Below are 27,870 nucleotides of genomic sequence, written 5' to 3' on the forward strand. Positions count from 1 at the left end.
GAGGTAGGAAGGGTCCACACTGTAAATAATTTTAAATGCCAGACGAAAGAATTGAGCTTTGATCCTGGAGGTAACCAGGAGTCATTGGTGTGTATCATCAAACCTTGGGTATGAGTTACTCGTTACCACTGTAAGATAGATCTTTGAATAAAGCAAGATCAAGGAGTGGCTCAGCACTATTTAGAGGTGGATTATAGTTTATTCTGTTCATGGTCAGGTTATTACTAGAATTGAAAACACATCAAATCCTACAGCCCTTTAAGCAAAAATTGTTTATACGAATTGAACCAGTAAAATGTCATCATATGATTTAGAGCTAGACAGTGGGAGCTTGAAAATCATCTTAGTCATCACTTAATGATGCTGATCTCCTGGCTATTTTACAAATAAGACCCTTCCTCTGAGCATTTTCTTTGGCTGTTCCCCATGTCTAAAATGCTTTCCCTCATTTCTACCCGTAAGACTCATCTAAAATCCTTAACTGTACAGGAAGCTTTTCTTAACCTCTCTTCATTCCAGTACCTTCCCTCTTATTTATTCCTATTTGTTCAGTATGTAGCTTGTTCAATATATATTTATCTATTAATTCATTTTCTCCCATATTACATTGCCCTTGAGGGCAAAGACTGGCTTTTGTCCCTTTTTGTAACCCCACTGGGTGCTTAAAATTATTAAATGCCTATTGACTATATATGGATAAGGAAACTGTGGTCCAATTATACAGGTAGTAAGTAGCAGAATCAAGACTTGAACCTTGGACTTTCAGTGACAAATCCAATGCTTTACTAATTGTGAGACTAGATTACTGTATATGTAAAGATCTCTCTTTCTGGACTTTTCAAATTTAAAAAAGTAGACAGGTAACTGTCTGGAGAGTCTTATATGGAATTCTGACAGAAAACACATGGATGGACTAGAATAAAGTTCCTCTTAGTCCTAAGATTTAATGATATAATTATAAAATTAAGGGTGCCAAGGCAAAGAAGAAAAGTCAGGATTAAACAAGCCAATTCAGACTCATTTAGAGCTATGAAATTTGGAATTATCTTAGACCTCTATCAGTATATGTGAAAAGTAAGTTAAAATCTTTTGCAAGTACCTGGCATGCCCTTTTCCAGGGTCTTTAGATCAGGGTGCCATCATATATTTAAAAAGTACTATTAGTGCCTTGGATTGCTGCACTTGATTTTTCTATACTGTAGTTTCTTGAATTATATTATTATAGTGGGTGGGCTATTTTAAATTTTTCCCTAATTTTTTTTCAGCATGTTACTTTTGGGTACTTTTAGTGAGGAATAATTGGTCTACCCTGTGGGTTATCATGTGTATTCTCTCTTAATTGCCCTATAGTATATGTTAAATATTTATGTGCACATGGCACCAAAATCATAGGCTCATAAGATTTGGAGTCAGAAGGGATGTTAATCTAAACCCTTCTCATTTTATAGATGAGGAAACAGAGGTCCAAAGAGGTGAAATATCTTGAACCCAGGCCTTCTTAACTCCAAATTCAGTTTATGCTGGTAGGTACTAGGGAAGGAAGGAAGATATACAAAGGAGTGAATGATTTTCGTTATACATCAGTTTGACGATATTATTCTCTTGACCAGAAGAAGCGCACAGTAATTTTCAGTAGCTCCTCCTAATAAAGTCTTTTTATTTTAAACCAATGAGGAGGTAGGTGGTTGAAATGAAAGTCAGCCCATGCTTTTCCCATACCTTACTTGCTTTATAATCTTTACACACTGGTTTGGATATTCTATTCTTGCCAGAAAAACCTAGACAAATAATTCATTTGCTCCCACCTTCCAACCTTACTTAGCACATACCATTTCTCTTGCCTGGAATGCCGTGCATACATCTCTGCTAAATCAAAAACTTTTCCTCCTTCAAAAAAACCCTCCCCTTGAAGTTTTCTTGGAGCACTTAGGTAAATACAACCATAGAAGAAACCTTGCAACATTCAAGCTACGTAGTGTATAATTTGATATGCTCATCTGCATATTTTAATGTCTTTTTCTACACATTTTCATCACCTTTCCCTAATTAGATTGCAAGCTCCCTAAGATCAGAGACTGTGTTATATTGTCTTTATATTCTCCATAGTGTTTAGCATGGTGTCTAGCACATGGGGGGATGCTCAATGTTAACTATAGGTCTTGAGATACTGTAAGAAAAACATAAGTTATCATTGCTTTTATCAGTACTTACTGAAAACAATCTGTCTAAAAATACATACAAGTTTTGCTGACCCTGAGATTTAGCAAGGACAAATCTAAAAAAAAAAGTAGAATAGAAACTCCATATACAATTGGTGCTACAAGTGGAAGAGAACATCTCTAGTTATAGGATACCTCAGGAGACATAGAATTCGAGGATAGGAATAGGAAGGAAACTTAGGGCTATCCAGATCAATCCCCTCATTTTACAGATGACGAACTGAGGCCCAGATGATTTGACCTTCAATGCAACTGAATAAAAGTAAATATTTAAAGCATTTTACAATGATGTTTTTATTGTATTCAGAAAAACATTTTTAAAATTGCCAAATTGTGTCTAAGGAGAAATAATAGTTATCTTTTAAAGTGAGATGTTAAAAAAACAAAATTTTAGAGAATATACATCAAGATATTCAAATTTGGGGATGGAGATCGAACATATTTACGATTTAGTATGCCTTTTCTGTGTCTAAACTAAAAAAAAAAAATCTGATCTAATCATCCTATACTGTAAGAAGGGGGATTTAAATTTATCTATACTTAGACAACAAAGGCAAGTTCATGCTAATGTTCTCTCTGCTGCTTCCGAAGGATTCCTTTACCATTACCCACCTGCTTCTCTCAGTATAAAAGCACATAAATTAATAAATATATGTGCAGCATTCAGAGACAGAGAGCTGAAGTTATACAATGTAGGCGGTGCGATAGATAGCATCAAAGTCCCAGGCATGGGCCAGAAAAGGGGGGAGCTGAGGCAGCGGAGGGAAAGAAGCACCTCCCCTTTGCATTTCCTCTCACGCCCACTTTCAACCTACTAGGCTTTTGGTTTCTGCATTTGTTGTTTTTAAAATTAAAAGTTAAACCCAGGAACCTTTAGCTATGACTTTTGAATTGCACTTTGGGTAAGTTTTTTCTTTACTCTCTTTCTGACGTTTTGCTTTGAAAAAGCTGTAACATATAGAAGAGTTGGCATGTTTTGTCAGTGAGTTGCGGAAAGGAGGAGAGGATTAAGCTGATGAACGGGAAAACCCAGAGCTGGGGGAAGGAGGAGGGGACACGGCATGTGTGACCCGCCAGCGGCAGCGAGCAGGAACCTCCGGGATCTCCGTGTCAGCAGCCCTGCAAGCCCTAGCTCCGCTCAGTGGGCTGAGAGCTTCTGAGCTGGAGGGGCCGCTGCAGGGGAAATGCGAGTCTCCTTTTTTCGCGTTAAACTCGGAGATCCGTAGTTAGGGTGGCGAGTTAGGGGGAGGGTTTAGGAGGGTGCAGTTTAAAGAGAAAGATGGGGTCATGCCTGGAACTGTTCTGTTTCACTTTTCTTACGGAAAGTAAATTATAGAAATGATAACAACTTAATTTATAATCTCGGGCCTCCCCCTTCGCTGCCCTTCTTCCCCATCCCCCTTCTCCCGGGGAGGGGGCAGTTTGATTACTCTGCTTTTAGGAACGGTGGTGAATAAGCTAACTCTTTCCTTTTGGCTGGGGGAGTGCGGGGGAGGGAGAGGTATGAACTGTATGAACGTTCTCCCCCTTCCCCGCCCCCCCAGCATTGTGTCTGTTTCTGATGGTGAAATGTCGTCGTTAAGGAGGCCAACCGCACCTTCCCTTCCAGTCGCTAATGAAAAATTAAGAAAATTTCCATGTTTGGTCTGTATGCTGTAAAGTTTGAGGAAAATGTTTGGCTCGTTTTGTGGCAAAAGAAACACAAAAAACAAAAAAACCCCAAAACAAACAAACCAAAAAAACCAACAACCAGTTTAATGCCTATTTAATTGGCTTTTCTTGCTCTCAGATTACTGTTAAAATTAAACAGTAAAATTAAACAGAAAATATTGACTTTTTTTCACACATAAGTAACCCGAGAAAGGTAAACTCAAGTCAGATATATATGTACATATACATCTGTAAGCCAATAATAGCAGAATAAATTGTGCATTACCCCCAAAACTGCGTGGTGCTCTAAGAAAATTGTAGTTATTACAAGCAATCTGTTACAGACTTAAATGTTAATTTTTAATGCAATTCAAAATTGCAAGTTTGAATCACTGAATGAGTTAAATTTTCTTAGGAAGTCGAAATAACCCACCGAGTAGTCCTGTTGAATGTGTATATCTAGTCTATGATGACTGTCGTTATTTTAATTTTGTGTTTAAAATGTGATGACACAAAGCAGAATCAATGTTTCTATTTTCTGTTTTGGTTCATTGCAAATTGTTTTAATAATTAAAAAAGAATGCTCTTTGGAACTTTCAGATTATTCATTTTGGTAGGTATCTGCCTACTATTGTTACTGTATCCTATTCAACTCCATTTTGTTTCATTTAAAGATGGATTCATACACATGTATGAATGAGATAGTGATATATGTAGCATCCAGAGACAAATACTGTTACAAGGAAACGCCTTACTAGTTTGTACATTTAAAATGTGTATAATTATTGAAATGAGTGTTGGTTTTCACCTACTTCTAAATTCTTGTGTTAAAATAGTGGTTTCTTCCCCCTTCCCTTATGTATTCTGTTATTTATGCCTACTTGCTTACTTTTCTTGTTTATTTTACGTTTATGTTTTGTTTCTTTTGCTTTGAGCTTCTTTTTGGTCTCTGGAGCAGTTTTAGGTTTCACCTTTAGCAGAGAAAAAAGTCTGCACTAGGAAAGCTGCAGGGAACAAAATAATCCAAGCAAGTGTCCACAGATGGCACGCTTTAGAATTAAGTAGTGGATATCCTAACCCTTTTCATTTGGTTAATCTTGGATTTACTTTTTAATTGCAAAGAAGCCTCATCCAGCTCTTAGATACCTCAGGCTGCTCCTTTCTCACTTGTTAAGTTTGTGATGGCGGTATCTCTAGATCCAAATGTTTCATCCATCCATCGTTACCATCCCTGCCTCCTTGTATAATTGTGAAACATACTCAGAATCTTTGAAAATGATCCTTAAGACTTTCCTCGATTGTCCACTTCAGCTTTATTATACAGCTCAGTATTTTCCCGGCTGCAAGTTTTGCTCTACCTGTTTTTTTTTTTCTTTACTATTTTTCTATTTTTCTCAATCCTGAGCTGAAGTCAAACTCTGATCTAAATTCTTCTCTTCCGCCTCTTTTCCCTCCTTGTCAAGGCTGGATTTATTGCCCAGTCTTGCTTTTGGCCCCTAGAGAGCAGTTGTGACAGAGAAGTAGGCAGGTTGGGGTTAATCCCCCTTGATGCTTCAGCCCTGGGAACCACCAGCCAGCGCTTGGAGCGGGCCTCTGGAATAACCTTGGCTTTCCTCCCTTTTAATAGGAACATCCGCCACCACCAAAAGTGTGGTTTCATGGTTAATAATAATTCCCTTTCGTCTCTTCCACCCTCCTCTCTAGGTTTTTTTTTTAAAGTTGTTTTTCAAAGTTAATGAGTTTCAAGTTTCACAATGACTTTTCCCTTCCCTCTCCTCGTTGCTGAGGAAACCCCCTTGGGGTACCCCCTATTCCCTCCTTCCCCACCCCCTGTCGCTCTGCTCACCCTTACGCTCCTGCCCTACACCATCCCCCTCTCTCTCTTCCCCTCCCTCATTCAACCCGGGAAGGGGGCGGGGCCGGGAGACCCCATGACGTCACCCGCCCGGCCCACATCCTGCAATAGAAAGTAAAAAGACCTGGCAGCTCATACTGTTCCCGCCCCTTTCCCCTAAACCAACCGCCCTCATACCCGCGCGACCCTCTCGGCCCTGCCCCCGAAGCTGCCGTCGCCGCGTGACTTCACTCTGCTTCCCTCCCTCCCCTTCCCCCTGATCCCAGTGGACAGCCGGGGTGAACCGGCGACCTCCCTTTCCCTTTCCCCCTTCCCCCAACTCCCGCTTTCGCGGCGTCCCTCGTCTCTCCCCTGCCCCTCCTCCCCCCTGCTGAACTACGTGTTTCGTAGCCAGCGAAGGGAGCCACCGCCTCCTTCCGCCCCCCTCTCCTCCGGCCCCGGAGCGGAGAGGGGGAGGCGCCGCTTCCTGATCCCGCTGCCGGGGGGTGGGGGTGGGGAAGACCCCGTCCTCAAAGACCCCCTAGCCCCTTTACTGGGACGTGGTGCGGGTGTCCGACTTCAGCCTCCCCTCTTTCCTGTTCCAGACTCCCTGCGCATCGAGCCTCCACGGAATGGAGCTGTCTCCGCGCGGGGCACACAGCCCCGACAGTAGGGAGACTCTACTTCCCCCCTTCCCTCTCCCCCCAGGTCCTCGGCATGGCCCCGCCCCCTGGCAAGAGTTAGCCAATCATCGCATTCCCTCTTCCCCCCGGGGGAACCCCTGCCCGGGCGCCCCGCCCCGCAGCGGGAAAGCCTCCGGACCTTCCCCCGCCCCCGTCTGGAGCCGGCTCTCCTCCTCCGGCCCCTGAGGACATTGAGCGTGTCCTCCCTCCCCGCCCCAGAGGAGAGAGGAGGTAACCTCTCCCTCCCTCGGAGAGCTCTCGCCCCGCCCCCATTCTTCGCACACCCACCTCGGCCGCCCGCCCCACCCCCCGGGGGTGGGGGCAGAGCTACCCCCAACCGCGTCCAGGCTTCCCTTTGGGGAAAGCGGATCGCACTCTCTCTGGGCTCTTCCCTTTCACCCCGAGTCGTGTCCGTGCGTCCGTCCCTCCGCCCCTGTATCACTTCCTGTGCAGCTAATCCCTCCAGGGTGGACAGCACCCGTTCCCCTCCCCCGGCGCTAAGGTCTATCCTTTCCCCGGGTATCTTCTTCCCTCCTCCTCTTTCCCCCCGGCCAGGTCCCCGCGACGATCCTGTTTAGTGTTGAGAAAAGAGAGAAAAATATTGGGCGCAGACCCCCTGCGAGGTCCTGTCCCCCAGTCTTCTCCCCCCCACCCCCCACGGGGCCGCTCCCCAGGGTTGATATTTCAGTGCGGGTTGTTTTAGTGTCAGTCGCCGGCGCGGAGAGTGGTTGCTGCTGGGGCGGCGGCGGTGCTGGAGGAGGGGGAGAGGGAAGGGGGGAGGAAGGGGGAGGGGCAGGGGAGGGGAGGTCATGTTTGTGTTTGAGGTTGTCAAGTGAAGGAGGGATCCCAGGCGCCGCCGCCGCCGCCGCGCAGGGGTCGCGGTGATTCCGAGCTGCTGCGGCTGCTTTCCCCAGCGGCAGCCGCCATCAGCAGCTCCGGTGCCGAGCCGGGGCCGGGGCTAGGGTCGGGGCTGGCATCGGCGACGGCGGCGGCGGCGGCTCCGCAGCTGCAGGTTTGAAGTGGGCTCCGCAGCGGCAGTAACGCCGCAGCCAGCCCGGGGAGGAGGCGGAGCGAGGGGCGAGGCGAGGGAGGACCCACGGATAACGCGATCCCCGGGCTGGGGGTGCGGGGAGGGAGGAGGGAGCGTGGGTCCCCTGCGACCTGCCGGGAGCGGAGCCGAGAGGAGCTAGCGCGGAGGGGAGGGGAGGGAGGGGAGGGGAGGGGAGGGGATGGCGGGGTGGGGGGAGACACTTCCTACTAGTGAGCGCCTCAGCCCTGCTGCAGCCGCCAGAGCTCCGGTCTCGTAGCCCGACCAGGTAAAAGAGAAATCTCACCTCTCGGCAAACCTTTTTAGTGTCGCAGGCTCATTTTTTTTTTTTTGGGGGGGGGGGGGCGGGTTCGAGGAGGAAAGAAAAGAGGGGGGCGTGAGGAAGACCAGGCCTCAGCTTTCCCATCCCACGGCTTTGTGGGTTTCTCTTTTCCCCCCTTTCTTCTCCTTTTCCCCCCTCCTTCTTTAAAGTCCATGTTTACTCCCGTCTTCCCCCTCTGGATTGTAGATAAACGCATGCAGTAGTTGTGATTGGAAAGATGGGCTTGTAGTTGTGTTGGTTCGGGGCTTGCATTTCGGTGGTGCTTGCTAATGAGTTATTGGCTGTGGAAAGGAGAATGAAGGGGGGGTGTGTGTGTGCTAGCGGTGGGGAGGCTCGGATGCTGCCGCTGCTCTCCTCCTCCTCCTTCCAGCTCCATCGATCTCTCTTTTTCCTCCTCTTCCTCCTCCTCCGCATCCACTCTCAGGTCTGTCCTGGGTTTGCAGTTCCATCCCCACCCCCCCCAACCCCCCAGTCCTGGCGTATGAAGCGCTTTGTTCAGTGCAGCGTTGCAGAGGGGTTTTCCCAGGCTCCGCCCTCCACATTCATTCATGTTTTTCCCTTTGCAACTGTCTTTACGCTTTTGATCATGTCATGTTTTTGCTGTATGTAGTAATTTTTTTCCATAAAGGAATGATCGTACTGAGCTAGTGTAGGACTGCAGTCTTAAAAATGCCCATCTTTTCACATAAAGATGTTAACGTGGAATGGTAAGCTAGGAAGGTGGGTAGGCAGTGGTAGGGGTAGAAGGAGGAGATATTAACACGAAATTTACGTTTAAAATTTTGTAGTCCAAATCATGTTGAATTATGTAATTGCATTAAAATAAATTGAATAATTGAAGTTCACACTTTAGAAGTCTCAGGTATTGTGACTGTGTATAAAAGGAAATGTAGTTCAAGGAGCTAATGTTATTTTAAACTAATTATACTTAATTCTGTATTGGATAAATAAGCAAACAAGATTCCCTGAGTTGTGGCTTATAAACTACTACAGTATAGACAGCCTGACCATATCAGATGCCTGGCAAATCATTTAGCATATATTATGCCACGATGCTTTACATTCTTCCAAATATTCTTTTTCAGAGAGATTTATAAATATTTTAGTATGGTCATTAATGACCAAGCTCGAGGAAGGTAAAAGATATTTAATAGGTAGCTTTTGCCTTCTTTTTCTCAGCGACTTTCAAGCACCAATCCTCACATTTCTAAAAGCTTATATTACTGTATCACTGTTCCGAGACATGTCTTTTTCCCCACATATGCCAATTGACTTCCACTATTAGAATTATTTCTTAGCTACATGGTACTTGACTGTTTCAAATAATGAATTCCTAGTGACTGGCTCACTAGAAATTAAAAACATTTCAATTCCCCTATTTCTGGCTCTGGGGCCCTTGCATAGTGATCATGCTGTCCTATTAGAAACAGAGAAAATAATAGTACTTGATGTTTGTTTACCAACTGTCTTTCAAAGGAGCTTAATGAAAAAAGAAAAATCTGCTTTTTAACTGTAGTGTTTATTACAAGCTCTATTTAAGTGATTGGGAGAAGTGATGAACTTTTGTAGTTAATCTGTAGTTAATTCGTATTCTAATGCTTCATTGTGGTATGAAGGTGACCCTGGGTTTTCCATGGAGTTCTTGGTAATTCCTTTCCCTGGAAAGTCTTATTATGGGGCAGTGATGGACTTGACACTGTGTCTCTTTTGATGAGCAGCTTAATAGTTGGCTATCAGGTGATTATATATATATATATATATATATATATATATACATACACACACATACGTTATATATAAATGTATGTCATATGTACACATATATGTATATATACACATACATGCATATCTATTCATGAAATCCCCAGCTAAGGTATAGGTGGAAAGAGTACAAATATTCTTGAAATCACGGATCTATAAATTATTCTTGGAGTTGAAGATTACTGTATATAATAAATACATTTTACTGTCCTATTCACTAGTTTATATTTCTGATAATGTATACTTTCAGGATCCAAGATTTTATTAGTGTGGATGTACCTCTCACTAATGAAGAGTGCAACTGTTGAATTTCCTAGTAGATTGTAGTGGTGAGTTGCTGTGCTTGTAATAATCATCTATTGATGAAAAGTCTATTAACTTATTTGGTTCTTCTGTGACATAGAAGCCCAATATTTTAATGCATTTCGACAGGATAGGACCCGCTAGAGCTCGTACTCTTACTGGTAGAGCCTTAGAAGAACTTTTCTGGTTGTCTTCATGCCAAAATGAAGCATTGGAGGACTTTATTGAAATGTAATGATGTTTTTATAATTGGTAGAGTCATTTGGAAACTGAGGTGGGGCTGTTTTCCAGTTTTCATGTTAAGGAATCTCAGACCTGTAAAATAACTGGATTTAATCACTGCATTCAAATCCCACTTCTAACATGTATAACCATGGGCAAGTCAATCAGCCTCTCTGGATTTCTGACCTTCAAGTCAGAAAGACCTAGCTTCAAGCCCTGCCAATGCCTGTGTGACCCTTGGAAAAGTCACTTAACACCTCAGTTTGCTAGCCAACTCTCTAAGGTATAAATTGCACAACAGATGCCAATCTGTTCTGCATTGGTAGAGGGAACTTCCTCATGGGGGAGTGCCTTAGACCACTGAAATCAGGGATCCTGAACTAATACCTTTACCTGCCCTACCAGACCACTTCCTGAGGAGGAAATGACATAATGAATGCAAAGTACTTTGTAAACTTCAAATCTTGAGATGAACATGTCTGGTCTTACTGCAGCCATCCCTACTACAGGCCAAACTTGAATGGCAGATCAGTGAGCCATGAAGAGAAAACCCGCCCTCTTTGATGCCTGTTCTTGAATGTCGACTCCTGTCCTAACACTGGAATCTCAGTATATGTTCTAATTTATCATTTAGTAGTTTTGTTTTCATTTCCGCAGTACATGGATTAACTGACACATTTTGTGAGTTTATGGAGCTACCCTTCCTTGACCTGGTTATACCACCATTTCTAAGAGGAAAAAGTTGCTTGTGACAAAGAGAAGATGCCTCGGACGAAACAGATTCATCCCAGAAATCTGAGAGGTAAGAACCTATATAGTTTTCCTTCTAAAAAGAATACCATGTGTGAAGAATGAAACTTGCCATATATCTTGCAATGAGATGTCTTGAGTAATGAGAATCGGCAAGATTTGTGGAATGTAACAATGAAACTCAAATGGTTTTCAGTGGCAAAATGACTATGCTGTCATTGATAGACATATTAAAGGTCTAAATGTAAGCATCTCTTAGCGGTCAAAAGAAAAGTCTCATTTTGCCTTTGAATGAACTATCTCACTGACAAAAAGGGCTTCAGTCAAAGTTTTTTTTTTTTTTTTCAATTCAGGAGTTGTATCAGTGTCTCTTGTTTCTTAGGAAGTGCTTAAGAAAGAATTTATTTGCCTTGATATTTGTCTTCATGATTAGTTTACAAGTTAAAATGCCTGATTTTGAGGTAAAGAACAGCTAGTTCTGATTTTTAAGTGTTAAATTTGACATTTTTTTGATCTATTACTTACAAAACTTGAAAGCAATACATTTGACCATTTGACCATTGACATATTTCCATCAGGAAATAGAAGGTCTTTCAGTAGTGGATGGTACGTAATTCACATAAAAAGTGAAAATGAGTACATTTTTTCCTCTATTAGAAGAAGTATAATTTTAATACCAGTACTTTCCACCTTAAGATTTTAAATCACTTTTTTTTGTTTTTAATGTAAGTAAGGTAAGTGTTTCACTGAATTAGATAATGATCTGCTGAAGCAAACAAGGAAACAATTCTAAGCAGATTCCAAAAATGATCTTAGAGAATTTTACCACTGTGGATTTCTTGACTGCTCCCAAAAGTATAAAATGACTTAAAAATAGAACAGATTCACTGAAAAGCCCATTTGGGAAACGACAATGTGTGCAACTACTTTTAAGACCATAGGATCACAGATTTAGAGTTGTTGATCGTCTTATGAAGTATAGACCCCTCACGTTTCAGGCAAAAGCTTATGGTATTTTCCTCCATTTCTGAAAGCTATTTAATAAAACAGAGGGGGCACTCCATCTTTCTTTCACCCCCAAAATATATACTGGGTAAAAGGATTTTAGAACTGTTTCCTTAGCCCAAGCCAAATTGATATATACCCATGCATGCATGAGGATTTCTTTTTAAAGACTGAGTATCTGAGTGTAAGATTTAACAGACTTATGAAATTCATTTTCAGAGAGATTCAGATAATGTTGTAAATGATGTTTTACTTTTGCTATATTTCAATAAGGTTTTGAAATTGGTAGAAATTTTGGTAAAATATTTTACTTAAGAGAGGCACTACTTACTTAAGACTACTAATCTGGAGAATACAGGTCATAGGTTTTTTTTTATATCAAACATACTTTATAATTCAGAAATTAAAAAGGGAAAAATATTTTGCATTGTGTAGAAGTTATCAGTGGTTTTGAAGCTAACATATGTGAAACAATTGTCCATCATCCTACCAATGAGAAACTACCCTATTCTTTTACTTGAATAGTTAATTTTATTAACTGTTTGAAGCACAGGAGAGCAATTTACAGTAAATTAATGAACTGAATAATATTGATGACCGTAAGTAGGTTAATGACCTGCCAAAAGCTAAAGTTCTTGTTCTTGAATAGGATCTGATTCAGTAACTACATTCTTTTCTTGTAAATACAGAATAAAGATGTCAGAAATGTTACTTTAAAAAAGTAACATTTTATGTTAAATTAAAAAAGAAAAACTATTGAATGCCTAATTTCTAAGGATACTGCGGCCAGGGATACAAAGAGAAAATGGAAACAGTCTCTCCCCTCCTGGACCTTATATTTCTAGTGGGACTATGTGATATATACATAGATACATAATAATTTTCTTGTTTCCTGAAGCTCCTAGAAACAAGAAAGGAAACATTATAAATATTTTGACATGTTGACAAAATCTCTCATGACTATTTTATGGACAAGATGGAGAGATATGGACCAGATATTAGTACAATTACATGAGGTCCCAACTGGTTGAAAGAGTAGGCTCCAGTGACCGGTGATAAATAGATAAATGTCAATCTGGAGACACCTCTTGAGTGGTGTGCCAAAAGGCTCAGTTCCTAATGTTGTTCTGTTCAATTTTATGGCATAGATGACATCCTGAACAAATTTCTTTAATGATTTGAAGCTCCAGACAGCTGATATATTAGATAATAGAAATGGATCCAAAATGATTACAGTAGAATGAAGCAATGGTTTGAGACTAATAAGATGAAACTTAATAGCTATTGGAAATTTTAAAAAAACTAGCAATTCAGAATAAAGTTCACAGTGAACATATTCTTCGTAGTTTTGAGTAACACAATAGTGATCACTATTAAATGGCATTTTAGTAACTGAAGGATTTCTAGTTTCTAAGCTATTGATTCAACTTATATATTAATAAATGGAAGGTACTACACTTATTATTTTTGTTTAGCAATAATAACTTAGATATTAAGACCAAAAAGTGTTTTGAGAAAAACCTAAAAGCTAATTTAAGGCATGATTTAGCATCATTAGTGTTTAATGTGGGGATTGATTTGGACCAAAAGACTCAGAATTCATACTTGAGTTCTATTATTGAATTCACAAGAGCTCACTCACCTTCATCCTTCCATGCTTCATTTTGCCAAATACAGAGATTATTTCACAGCAAACTAACTAAAAAGGGATTTTTGAAGTTGAATGAGAATGTCAGCAAGCCAGTTTGAATACAGAAGAAAGTCACTATAAAATTTTGATTTAAGGGGTCTCAGAAAAAGACAAGCTATGTAGAACATAGAATTGAGCATGAATCTTTTTTTGAGGGGAAATTAAAGGAGCATTTCCTTAGTTAAGTTGTAGCTACAGTAACCTACCAGGTGTACTGATGTAATGATTCAGCAGAGGGATCAGAGTGAACAGATGTCTCAGTGGTATGCTTAAAGGTCAAAGGACTATTTTGATTATGAATTGTATCAAGTTTTAAAAGTGGTATTCTTAATTTTCTTTTAAATCACATAGCCCAATTGGTACAGAGTTTATGACCACCCCAAGAAATGATTGAAAGGTATTAATATTTTATAAAAGTAGTATACTGTAGCAATTAAGTTTAGCCACCTTTTTTGTTTTTATAGTTGGTGATATGATGTAACTTTTTCTTCATTTGCGACTAAAGTTGAGATAATCTGTTTTCCCTTATGTTAGTTTTTGGAGGAGTAAGGAGCTATGATTTAATCTGGTGTGGAAACTTCTGCTCTTTTCTCTATCTCTCCAACTGATGCAGATCATCAACTTCTCTGTAACTTAAAAGTTTTAGAGAGTTGCCTGAGGCTCTGATAAGTTAGTGAGTTGCTGAGGAACCTGGAAAGTTTTCTAGAAGAAATTAGGTTTAGGCATAGTATCTTGAAAACTACAAAATGGATACATGGTCTGTATAAAAAAAGGTCATATTATAAATACATTACTATAAAGAGATTGGAGATGTCTTTTAGTCAGTCAAACATTTATCATGTGCGGACTATGGTCAGACGCTGTGCATTCAAAGAAAGGGAAAAATCAATCCCTGCTTTCAAGGAATTCACAGTCTAACAGGGCAAACATGAAAATAAGCGTGTACAAATAGGGTACATAATGGATAATTGGAGATAGTCAGCAAACAAAAGAGGGATCAGGAGAGATTTCTAATAGATTTAAATAGATTTAAAGAAAGCTAGGAAACAGAGGTGAGGGAGGTAGAGAATTTCAAGTCAATTTCACTGGATGACCAGTGAAAATGCTGGAAATCTGGAGACAGAGTGTGTTTCTTGAGCAACAGAAAGGAGGCCAGTGTCACTGGACTAAAAAAGAGTGGGGGAAAATGGGAGTAAGGTATAAGAAAATTGGAAATGGAGGAGGAGACCTGCTTGTAAGCAGCTTTACATTTCAAAAAAGAGGATTTTATATTTAGTCCTGAAGGCAGTTTTCACAACTTTGGATAAGGGAAGAGTTCTTTGACTAAACAAGGGATAGAGATTTCTTCAAAAATAAAATGGACAATTTTGATTACATAAAATTGAAAAGCTCTTGCACAAACAAACTCAGTATAGATAGGATCAGAAGGGAAATGAATAAGTAGAGAAAAAATCTTTGCAGAGGTCTGATAGCCAAGTTATACAGGGTGTTCTAAAAGTTGATTAATAGCACAGATGCACTAAAACTTTAGGGACAGACTGTATAAGGACTTGGTACAAATATGTAAGCAGAAGCCTCCATCTTGAAATGATTAAAAGATTTGAACAAGCAGTGTTCGAAATCTGAAATGCAAACTATTAGCAGCCTCCAAAAATATTTTTAATTACTATTAATAGATGAATGAAAATCACAACAACTCCAACATTCTGCCTTACACCCATTAGAATGGTAGAGTTAAAACAAAGGAAAATGACAACAGAGGGGCTGTGGAAGGATAGACACGTTAATTTGTTGGTGGTAGAGCTATGTTGTGGTCAGAATATTCTATGAAGTAATTTGGAATTGTACATTGAAAGTTTCCAGTCCATTTGGCCCAGTGACACCACAAGGTACATTCCCAAAAGGGAGCTCAAAAAAGGAGCTCTAATATAAGTTTTCTACGTACCTATAGTTGTATGTACAAAAATACTTACAGCAACACTTTCTGTTGTAATAAAGAACTGGGAACAAAATAGATGCCCATCAGTTGGAGAATGGCTGATCAAATTAAGGTGTATGAATATAATTGAGTATTATTTTATGGTATGAACTGACAATGAGGACAAGTTCAGAGAAATCTGGGAAGACTTGTACAAGGTATAGAATGTATCATGTACTTGATACAAGCAGAACCCAGAGAACAATTTCTATAATGACTACAACATTGTAAAGGAAAACAACTTAAAGACTTAACTCCAATAAATATAATAACTAATCATACCTTCACAAAACTGATGAGAAGCAAACATGTTTCTAAACTCTTAAAGAGAGATGATAGACAAGAGGTGCAGAATGAGAATATGTTTTCAGACTGAGCTAATATGTCTATTTGATTTTCTTGACTAAACTTCATTATTTCAAGAGAAGCTTTTTATTTGGGAAGGAAGAGTTGTTGGAAGGTACTTGGTGAGTAGTGATCCTGGTGCTGTTGTTTTTAAAGAGAAAACTTCAGTGAAATATGTCGTGAACAGAAGGAAGTTCAAAAGGGACACAGATAAGGGGAGTTTTGTTGCTATATGCTTAAAAACCTAAACTGTCCATAGTAAAAATAGTTTCTTTTCTTTGCATGTTGAAATATTCCTGTTCAAGTCCATTATTAAAGATAAACATTTTCAAAAAAAGATGAAAAAAAGGTAAATGCCTTGTTTAAGGTTAGTACACTGCTCAAACATGTAAGAAGAAAGGTGAACCTCTAGCTTCTAGACTTTTAAGACCAAGCCTTTAGCCATTATTCCATGCTTTTCTGACTTATCTGTAGTAAAATTAAAAAAAGAATAGCATTGGGCAGAGATGATTACATTTTAACATCATAGGTTTGAAGCTGGAACGGATGTTACATGTTATCTAGTGCAATCCCTTCATTTTCTGATGAAGCAACTGAGGCCCAAAGCATTTACTTTATTTGCCCAGTGGTCATACAGATGTGTAAGTAGCAGATCTAGGATTGGAATCCAGTTCCTCTGACTCTAAATCCAGGTTTTATCCTGCACTCTGTCACAATAATGAATGTCACATTCTTCCTTATTTATTTTTTTCTGACTAGTCCAGTTTAGTTTTTAATAGATTGCACTTCAATAAACTTTTATTGAATGCCTATTGTATGCTTGGAATTGTGGTTGAGATTGGCAACAAAGAGATTAGAATAAAAATCTCTGCCCTCATAGAATATAACCTGATGTCAGAAAGAGAGGTAGGCTCAAACATATATGCAGAGTAAGTATGATACAAGGGAAAATTTGTTAGGAACAGAGGAAAAGTCCAAAGCAAGTTCTCTTAAGAAATTTATAGAAGGAAAGATCACTTTCATGGGGGGATGATGGGAAGATGAGGGAAGGCTTCTTGGAAGAATTGGTACTTGAGCTGGTCCTGAAAGCAAGGCAGGTTTTCAGCAGATAGGGTTGGGGGGAGGGGCGTAATGCATTTAAAAATGAGGGAAATGGTCTGTGTTAGTGCAGGGAAGTGGCAGAGGGCAGGATGAGATCAGAGAACAAATGACCTCCTTTACCCCTGGCCTCTGACAACTTTCCCTCACTTGTTAGTGGGCTCTTCCTCTTCAAATTACTTTATCTGTGTACATGTTGTAAACTACGAGTGTTTTGAGACAGGGACTTCTCTCTCTCTCTCTCTCTTTTCTCTTTTCCCTCTACATCCCCTCTTTCTGCCTTCCTCCCTTCTTCCTTCCTCCCTCCCCTCTTTTTTCCTACTCTTCATCACCCCTCCGTCCTTCCCTCCCCTCTCTTTTTCCTCTTTCCTTCTGTTCCTCTCTTCCTCTTGCCATTGTCTCTTTATTGCCTAGCAAATAGTAGGAGCTTAATTCATGTTTGTTGAATTGAACAACTAGTAGCATAGTTAACTGAGATTCAAGAGAAAAAGAAGAGGGGAGTAGAGTGAAATAAATTCTGGAAGATAAGTGGGAGCCAGATTTTTAAGAACCTTAAACACCAGGATTCTGAGTTAGTATTTTATCCTGTGGGCTTGTAAGGAGTCACTGAAGGTTTTTTTGAGCAGGGTTATGACATTTTGACGTGGGCATTATGATGATTTTGGAAGCTGTGTTATGATGATTTTGGAAGCTGTGTGAAGAATGGATTAGAGAGGGGAGATGCTGGAGGGAGGGAGATGGGATAGGACATTAATTTCAACAGTTTAGCATTGAGATAATGAGGGTCAGAATGAGAGTGGTTGGTGTCTGATTTGCAAGAAATATCAGGAGACATAGAATCTATAGGGTTCCCTACTCTCATTATACTTACTTATTTGTACATGTATTATATTCATCTGGTAGAACGTAAGCTTCTTAAGAGCAGACTCTTTTTTCTCTTTGTATCTATCTGCAATGCCTAGTGTAATGCCATGGACATAGTGTTTATTAAATATTTGTTGAGGTTGGGGTAACTGATTGGATATTGGAGTTAATGAAAAAGGAAAAGTTTGTGCTGAAATTTTGAGATGGGTGAATAGGAAAGGAGTGGCATCATCTTTCATGACAGAAATACAGAAGTTGGGATGGGGAAAAGAGATGATGAATTCTGTCTTGTACTTGTTAAGTTTAAAGTGCTAGGAGGACATCCAAATAGAGACATTTGTCAGACAATTGGAGCTACAGGAATAGAGCTTGGGGCACTTAGACAAATACCAAACAACTCTTAGGTGTTTTTATGATTTGTATATGGTAAGTGTGAAGTGTCAAAATCAGCCTCAATTTGAAAAAAATAGTTTTATAGGTATGCTGTGCTTTAAATATTGGTATAAGAAAATTTGGATGATCAGACTAAGTTAATTAAGTGTAATTAGTCACCTGATAAAAAGGTTATTTTTTTCATAATGGTTCGTAGTAGTAAAGAGTTAAATTATTGAAGTTTACTGTTGAGCACACTGGATTTAAAATATGATTTGATTTAAAACTTTTTGACTTATTCAGCTAACTTGCTTGCAAATTATGAGGAACACACTAATGTAAAATAAAAAAAAAGAGAATTGTGAGATTATTGTTACTTTTATTATTTCAAGATAGCATCTGTTTTGTAAAACAGAAGAACGTCTGTATTAAGCATTATGTTGTTTATGGTTTTGTACAAAGAGAACTACCTCTGTGTGCTAAGTGTTGATTGGTAATAGGAGATTGCCGTGCTTTTCTTTTGTTTTTTTTGTTCTGTTTTGTTTGTTTTATTTAAGTCCTCTTTAGAATAGTGAGGGAAAGTAGAGAAGGGCGATTCAAAGTGGAATTAATTCAGTGAGTATTTCTCTCATTTCAGTCCCAAAGGCTATTTGGGAGTTGTGGACAGTGTTTTTTTTCTTCCTTAAAATGGTTTGGATTAGGTGATTTCAAGGTTTCTTCTAGACTTGACACAGTGATTTCTATAAAAAGGGGTTGGATGAGTTGTGGACATGATTTCTTGCATTATTTTCCCAGCTAGTTATTGTAAAGCTGAATGTGTTATGCTATATAATACTTATCAGAACTGTATCAGAAATTTTGATGTATCATGGACCATAAGGAGCTTACAGGAAGTAAATTTGTCTACTCTAGTGTTTAAGGTTTTGAAATGGTAACTTCCTTTCATGCACATGTGTCTTTGTAGGAGAAAAGTTCAAACAAAAGCTTTCTTAAAATACATAAAGGAATTATCCGAACTGAAGGTGAATATTTCTTGTCAATATGCAGGATATGTCTACATCAACAACTTCACAGTAACTAGCCCAGAAGAGTCTGGAAAATGTTATACTTAATCAAATTCAGCCCTTACAGGGTCACAAAGTGTAAGTCTGGAGAAACCTTAAAAGTCATGTAATCAAAGCCCAATTTCAGTTAAGCTACTGTGCTTCTAAAACATACCTGGGTAAAATTTATATGGTGGTGTACTGGTAAGGTGAGTATTTGATTCAGAAGACATGGGTTTGGATCCTGGTTCTCACATTAACTCTTTGAGCCTATTTTCTCTTCTGCAAAATGGGGATAAAAATACTTGCAACACCTACCTAAATGGCTAATTTTGCAAACCTTTAAACCGTGTGTACTTTTGCATAGGTAAATATTGATAAATCTTGTTGAACCAAATGGATGAGTAGCCTAACCACTCTATGACTTGGTTTCCTCTTCTGTAAAAGGAGAAAGTTGGACCCAAAGACCTCTAAGGTGTCTCCCAATTCTGATTCCTATGAGCTATTGAAATCTGAGTTTTATATTTGTAATTTTTTTGTGAATTCAAAACTTAAGACTGTTGTTAGCCACAAAAATATTTATAGTACAGCTTTTTGTCATAGCAAAAGATTGGAAACAACATAAAAGCCTGTCAGTTGGGGAATGGCTGAACACATTGTGGTAGGATATGTGAATATAATGGAGTGTTAAAGTATTGTAAGAAAGGATGATGATGCAGAGGAGCATTGGAAAGATTAAATGAACTGATGTAAAACAGAATAAGCAGAACCAAGAAAACAATATATATAAGGACAACCACAAGAAAAATGGGAAGCACAACAGCAACAAAAATAACAACAAATCTAAATTAAATGATGCACATAAAACATTAAATCTTTTCAATGTGTTGGTTGATTTTTTTCCTGAAATTTTGTTTTCTCTTTTTCTTAAAAAAATTCTTCCTTACAAGGAATGGCTTTCTATAGATGGTGAGAGAAATGATATGGGGGGAAATCTAGGCAGTGTAAAAAGCTTTGAATAGAAATCTGTAAAAAAAGAATAATATAGAGTCTAAATAGTCTTATGCGATACAAATCAAATTTCCATGTTCAGTCAACATTCCCATTATAACAGTAGCCTTAAAGTTTGTGATAGGTCATAGAAATCTTTACTGAGAACCTTTCCCTCCTAACTGATCCTTCACAATTTTAAAATAATAAAGTAATAAATTAAAATAATACAGATTCGTATTTTGTGTCATACTGCTTTTTAATCAGGAAAAAATGGAAGACTGGTGTTGCTGTTGTTGGCATCAGTTTTATTATAATCATTAAAATTATTGTGTAAAATAGCTTGTTTTCATAGTAGTCAAACTGAGTCAAAGCATTTTATTTTTAAAAAAGCTGTAGGTTTATAACAAATATATAATTTTTTGTAGTTTGCTTTTTAGGTTTTATGTTGCAATCTTTTAATATCTTTATTTGAATATTTAGTTACTTTAAAGTTTTTCTTTTTGAAAGCAAGCACAGAATACAGTAATAAAGTAATGGTATAACTAATAAACAATCTAGTAATTTCACTTTGGAGATAAGTATATACTTATAAACTCTAGTTTTATCTTTCCACATAGCAAAAATATAACATGTAATATGTGAAATATATTACTAGCACAATAATTCAGATTTGTGGTAAATAGAGTCCATAGCTCATTAATTTAGAATTCTTGGTAATTCAGACAGAACTAGGAAAAACTTACCATCATAATGGCTGGGGGAAGGGGTGATATTAAGTACTAAAATTATATTAATTTTTGGAAGAAATGAAATTATTTTTAAGTACATTGGCAATGTGATAGTTAGAACTGATTTTTATGTATTTAGTTAAACCATATCATTTTATTAGTTTTGAAAGCAAGCATTTTTTTAAAAGGAAAATAAGATTGCTTTCCAAAGCCAAAGTCATTGTCTTATGTGAGATGCCTATTTGCCTTACATTAAAGCATTTTATACTTTACTGATTTCTTAGAATTTTAGAAGAAAAAGAGTTTTCTTGAAGTAACAAAGACTTTGTGGGGGAACTTTGTAGTACATGGAAAATGTTAAGTTTGAGCTGTAATGTAGATAATGAAATGTCCAACAAGAATTGTTGTGGTCAAGATTAAATGGAGCCTTTTTGGTCTTCCAAATATCAACCAGTGTCTATAATAATAAAAAACATATTTTGAGTTTCCATATATACAAGAAACTATGTTAGGTGTAAAGATGAATATGTTAGGGTCCCTGTCTTGAAAGACCTTTAGCTGTCATCTTTGACGACTGTCATTATCATTCTTAGTATATGTTTAACACATTGTACTTTTAAAAATTCCTATAGTTACTGTATTCTTCTTTGGAAGTTTGGATGGACCTGTGATCTTAATGATACAGGCATATCCCTCAACACTGTAAAACTGAATCTATCTACACTTTCTCATCCTATGCAACTCTCATTCTTGTCTTCCTTTGCATTATCCATGAGAGGTCTCTCTTGACATTGGGTGTGTACAAATGGACCACACAGGTAGTTCATTGATTATTTCTTGCTCAAATTATATGACCAGTGCACCTTCTTTTTCAGTCATATGTTATGCAATATTTTATATCATTTCTGCAGTGTAATTCTTCATTGATAGCATACTATGTCCTACTCATCTATCTCTCTGTTGTCCTTTCAGTGACCTTCCACCTCAGTTCACTGGAAATTGTGGCATTCTATGCTTTGCTGCCATGTGTAATAATAGTAATGATGATGATGATGATAACAGGTAACATTTATGTAGTGGCTACTACGTGCCAGACACTATACTAAACACTTTACAAATATCTTTTTCTATTCTCACTATGACTCTGGAAGGTAGGTACTTTTATTTCCCCCCTTTTACAGGTGATGAAACTGCGGCAAACAGAGGTCAAGTGACTTTCCCAGGGTGACACAGCTAATAAAAATCTGAGGTCAGATTTGAACTCAGGTCTACTTGTCTTCAGGACCAATGCTCTAACCACTGTACCATTCAACTGAAGAATATTAACATTTAAAAAAAAAATGGTCCTTTGTTTCAAGTTGAAGCTTGAGGTCATTAAAAGCATTGTTTGGTTTTCCAGAGACAATTCTCTGGGAATTAACCCACTCCCTTCTCACTCAATCTGGATTTATTTAATTGTTTATCTACAGTGTTTGTCTAAGATGTGTGTGCTGGTGGACCAGCTCGATTACCTATCTATCTAACTGCATATCCTAGTCTGGATGATAGACATGCTTCATCCATTTAACTTTTCTTGTGTTAGACAAGACTCTGTTGAGTGATTAAGAATCTTGTTTAGGAGATCCCATACCAGGGCTTAATTCAAGCAGCTCAATGCCATTCACAAATAGAACTCATGAGAACAGCAAACACCTTTATGGAGTTTCTGTCTCCCTGTCTAGTATCCTTTTTGACATTTATAACCAGCGTCTTCAAATACAGTTCTCTCTTTTTTAAGGAATCTTAAATAATTTTTTCATGAGGTAGAACTTGTGGAGGAGAGTTATTAAGGTGACACCTGTATTATCTGTGTATTTGTAGGTTAAATATGTAGGTAAGGCACCTTTTATTGTTTTAAGAAATACTGAATTTGTCCCACCCTTTATAGTGGTTTTGATACCTATTTTGTTAGGATCTTTAATGTTTATTAGCACTCATACTATACCAGGTGATTCTGCCTTAATGCAGTTACTTGTTTTTCTGGTTAAACACACTGTGCAGGGGAGAGGAGTGGTGGTTTAGGCCATACATTTTTCATAATGAGCACATAGAAAGGTGTACTTGGAATGGTAAGAGTTTGAGGTGTCTTTCTAGTCATTCAGGAAGTATATTTTGCCAAATCATAGAACAAACAGCTCTTGTTACTTAGGCCAGAGTATGAAGGAGTAATTGCACCTTCTCTTTCTCCTTTCCTCTCCCCCTTCTTAAGCTATCAAGAACATAACTTAAAATTCTTCATGTTTTTGTATATTGCTCTAAGTTTACAATACTTTTGTTAAATAATAAGCACAAATTCCTAAGGAAACATTGGTCTTTCAAAAATTCTTGGTTTGCTTTATTAATATAGTTAAAAGAAGGACAAAGTATTCAGTGTTGTTAATTGTTTCAGTTGTGTCCAACTCTTTGCAACCCCATTTAGGGTTTTCTTGGCAAAGATGCTGGAGTGGTTTGCCATTTCCTTCTCCAGCAACTTTTACAGTTGAAGAAACTAGACAAACAGGGGAAAGTGACTTGCCCAGGGTTGCATAGCAAATGAGAGTCTGAAGTCTGATTTGAACTCAGGAAGATGGTATTCCTGACTTTAGGCCCAGCACTCTATCTACTGTGGCCCCTCGTTGCCCAGATATTCAATAGGGGATCAGTTTTCAATGTCAGTATTAAATTTTGGACATAAAGGCTTAGAAAACATTTTTTTTAGCAGTCTTTCAAGCAAACTAATATGAAAACATTCATTTAGAATGTAAAGGTCCAGAGAAAAAAATTCTTTTTTTCTTTTCCAAGCAGTAAGTATAATAGAATGTAGAATATTTGCATTTAATGAAAAATGTACTTGTATTATGGTTATATATTTGAATAGTTCAGTGAACAATTACAGATAAAGAGTGAATGGAATCTTTTACTTAAGAGGTATTTGTATCTCAAGTCATTAATAACATTTTAGTTCAGAGCATTTTATCTATTACTCCTGTAGGATCTATAGAAATAAGACTTTCTGTTGCTTTCAAAAAGTTTTAAATTGGGAATACATGTTACATTCATGGAAGAGATTTAAGAACATTAAAAAAAAGATGAATCAAGAGTTTTACCCATCCAGTCAGAAAGAAAATCAGTGGATAAACACTGTCTATCCAGTCTTTGATATGCAGTTGAATAGGAATCTTTTAGAACTCATCCATCTCTGCTGTGTGTGTGTGTGCACGTGTAGAGTACATTACAAATCATCAGTGAACTAGGGCCAGAATTATAAAGGAAGGAAAAGGAGGATTAGATTGCCTTTGGGAAATAGTGAGGTTTTTAAAAATTACTCTAAACTTCTCCTAGAAACAAAAGACTGTCTTTTAAATACCAGTAGGCCTCCAGTGATGCTATTTGTGAATCATGGAGCACAACTGTCTCCCATGAAATGAAGCTGAGAATCATCCAAAGCACAGTGGAGAGGCCCAGGGATGGTAGGTGTGAATAGTCAGTAACACATGGTAAATAAGGAATGATGATAGAAAAGTGGCATAAGGGATGTCTTCAAATATGTGTGACTAGAAAAAAAGTTGTTGAGAATGAGGGAATACTGATAGCTAGCTAGCTGTTCTGTTGGTATTCCTGTGATGTCAAAGAAGACTTGAAGCACATGATGAGCTTATTGAGTGAGGGACTTCTTGTAATAAACTTGGGGAGGTCCTGGGGGAGGGTTGTACAGGGTGACCAGGCATATCCAGGCTGTAATCCTCAACCCTGGATGGAGACCTCACATAGATGAGATCAGATCTATTCACGTTGGAGTACAAAATCAGTAGTCTGAATTTAGTTTCTTAGTAAGCTGATTTCATGTTCTGCTAGGGGAGAATAGTAATGTACATTCATATAGCCAGTGTCTACAAAGCACCCTTAAAACAATCCTGTCAGGTAGGTAATGCAAGTATTCTCCCCATTCTACAATAGAGGAAAATGAAACTCAGAGATGAAATGACATATCTGAAGTCATACAGCTGGTAACTTTTCTGTATCTGAGATTTGCCTGGGAAATTAGAAAATTAAGTGTCTTGCCCATAGTCAGCCTGAATATATCAGAATTGGGACCAAAACCTAGGTTTTCCTGATTTACCAGACTGAGTTGCCACTCTCCTATACTGCCTCTCTGATATCCTTTAAAATGTTATTATTATTATTTATTATTAGTTTTTTATACATGTTTTCTTTCAGTTGACTAATGAAGAATTTTCATAGATAATGCTCTGGAAAAAGTTAATTTTTTTATCCACTGTATAGACTTTAGTTGCCATTATCCTGGACTGTTGACTTCAATGAAAAAGAGCATATCATATAACAAGTTCAAACAAATGAAATCATCCTTCCATATAGTGGACTCTGTAATATGGATAATTTTATTGGTTGATTGAAATTTCAAGAAAGATGGAGGCAGAGCAGATATTTTGGTAATTCCTATTAGCTCCTTTACCACTTCAGAAAAAATGGTTGAGCTTTTCTTTCCTGCTGTAAAGAATTAAGACTTATTTATTTTTGGAGAAATGATACATTAAGATTTCAGTTCTTAAGCCTCAAAGTAATGTCTCAGGCTGTTGATTGCAGACTACCTTTTCCTCTTGTGGTATTATTCTCCTCTGCTGTTCATCCCCCCTGCCCCCCATTCTTCTACCTTGTTTTTAACATTAGGTAAAGTAGGGAGTCAGTGTTATATTTCTATCAGAATTACCTTTGGAAGGTCAAAAACCAAAAATAGTCCTGGTTTTGAGGACAAAGTGACAGGTTCCTGGCTCTCTTCTCCATTCCCTCTTTCTCTCCAGGATCTTGTCAACTCTTATTGAATTACCTCTATTCAGATGACACTTAATTCTGAGCAAGTGACTTAATTTCTTTGAGTCTCAGTTTCTTCATTTATAAAATGGGGAAGAGGGGCAGAGCCAAGATGGCAGAGTAAAGGCAGGGACTTACCTGAGCTCTCCCCAAAAATCCCTCCAAATACCTTTAAAGATGACACTAAACAAACTCTAGGGTAGCAGAACTCACAGAAAGACAGAGTAAAACAAATTTCTAGCGCAAGACAACTTGGTCAGCAGGAAAGGTCTGTTGCAGCAGGGTGAGAGAGGAGTGCAGGTTACACCTGTAAAGACTGAGCCCCAGCAAACCCAGAGCAGACCTTTGTGTGACTGAATCATTGGCAGCAATGACAATTTCCAGACCTCTCAGCCCACAGATGCCAAAGACATCTTGGAAGGTCATGAGGAAAGATCTGTAGCACCTAGGTGAGAGTGGAGCATAGTCCCACAGTCCTGGCCCCAGGAAGCCAAGAGCAGGCCTTGGGAGTAACTTCAGCAGCAACAGCAGTAGCTGCTTCCAGAGCTCTCAGTCTGGTCAGAAGGAGGTGACAGGGGTCTTTTGGCTAGCACTGAGGCAGGACTGTGTTGCTTTGCCCACACTCAGATCCAGGTTGCAGTCCTGGGTGGCAGTGTCAGGGTAAAGATGAGCAGTAGCATATCAGCGCTTGTGGCAGCAGTGGAGGGGGTCCCTCCTCACAATTCCAGGGCAGAAAATAGTACTTGTGGTTACTCACAGATCGGAGCACAGGCCAGGATAGTAGTAAACACCTCTCCTTAGATCATATCATCTTGGAAGAACTGAAAACTTACAGGTCCCTAGAATATCTGAAAACGGCTTCCCTTGAAGCTTGGGACAGCTCACCCTTCACCCAGGAAGCAGAGCCCTACTTTAACAAAGAGTTAAAAGTGAACTAATAGACTGGAAAAATGAGCAAACAGTGGAAAAAGCAAAAACCCTCTGAATGTTAAAAGTTATTTTTGTGACAAAGAAGACCAAAACATGGAAACAAGACAACAAAATCAAAGCTCCTGCATCCAAAGCCTCCAAGAAAAATATGAATTGGTCTTAGGCCATGGAAAAGCTCAAAAGGAATTTTAAAAATCAAGTAATAGAAGTAGAGGAAAAATTAGGAAGAGAAATGAGAGTGATGCAAGAAAATCATGAGGAAAGAGTAGACAGCTTGCTAAAGGAGACACAAAAAATACTGAAGAAAATAATACCTTATATAATAGACTAGGCCACATGGAAAAGAGCTCAAAAAAGCCAATGAGAAGAAGAATGCCTGAAAAAGCAGAATTGACTAAATGGAAAAGGAGGTCCAAAACTCACTGAAGAAAATAATTGCTTTAAAATTAGAATGGAACAAATGGAAACTAATGACTTTATGAGAAATCAAGAAACAATAAAACAAAACCAAAAAATGAAAAAATGGAAGGCTATGTGAAGTATCTCATTAGAAAAATAATTGACTTGGAAAATAGATCCAGGAAAGATACTTTTAAAAATATTGGGCTTCTTGAAAACCATGATCAAAAAAAGAGCCAAGACATCATCTTTCAAGAAATTATCATGGAAAACTGCCCTGATATTGTAGACACACACAGGGTAAAATAGAAATTGAAAGAGTACCACCGTGCTACTCACTACATGAAAGATATCCCAAAATGAAAACTTCAGGGAACATTATAGCTAAATTCTAGAGTTCCCAGGTCAAGGAGAAAATATTAGAAGTAACTAGAAACAAATAATCCAGGTATTGTGGAGCCACAGTCAAGAGTAACACAAGATTTAGCAGCTTCTCCATTAAAGGATCAGAAAGCTTAGAATAGGATATTCCAGAGGGCAAATAAGCTGGGATTATAACCAAGAATCACCTACCCAGCAAAACTGAGTTTAATCCTTCAGGGGGAAAAATGGACATTCAGTGAGATAGAGAACTTTCTTGCCTTCTTGATGTAAAATGAGGGAGTTAAGTTTTATAACTTCTCTCTTCAGTTCCAAATATTAGGATCACAGAATTGTAGATTAAGAGCTGAATGGCACTTTAAAGGTTATTGATTCCAATCCCTTTATTTTATGGATAATGAAAT

The 27,870-nt window shown here is 38.5% G+C and overlaps 1 protein-coding gene across 6 annotated transcripts in view; it reads left to right on the plus strand.

Annotated features, from left to right (window-relative positions):
* Window positions 1-27,870, plus strand: part of HIVEP1 (HIVEP zinc finger 1) — a 181,760-nt gene that overhangs the window by 4,141 nt on the left and 149,749 nt on the right. The window contains exons 1-3 of one of the 6 annotated variants that reach the window (XM_072603829.1): window positions 7,623-7,702; window positions 9,768-9,846; window positions 10,700-10,844. In XM_072603829.1, coding sequence (XP_072459930.1) covers window positions 10,805-10,844 — 40 coding nt within the window. In that variant the 5' untranslated portion in view covers window positions 7,623-7,702; window positions 9,768-9,846; window positions 10,700-10,804. Of the gene's footprint in view, window positions 1-2,997; window positions 3,122-5,772; window positions 6,618-7,305; window positions 7,399-7,597; window positions 7,703-9,767; window positions 9,847-10,699; window positions 10,845-27,870 lie in introns of those variants that run through there. The other 5 variants (XM_072603827.1, XM_072603832.1, XM_072603833.1 and 2 more) reach the window with 5 other exon arrangements.

Source organism: Notamacropus eugenii, chromosome 4 (assembly GCF_028372415.1).
Source record: "Notamacropus eugenii isolate mMacEug1 chromosome 4, mMacEug1.pri_v2, whole genome shotgun sequence".
NCBI lineage: Eukaryota > Metazoa > Chordata > Mammalia > Diprotodontia > Macropodidae > Notamacropus > Notamacropus eugenii.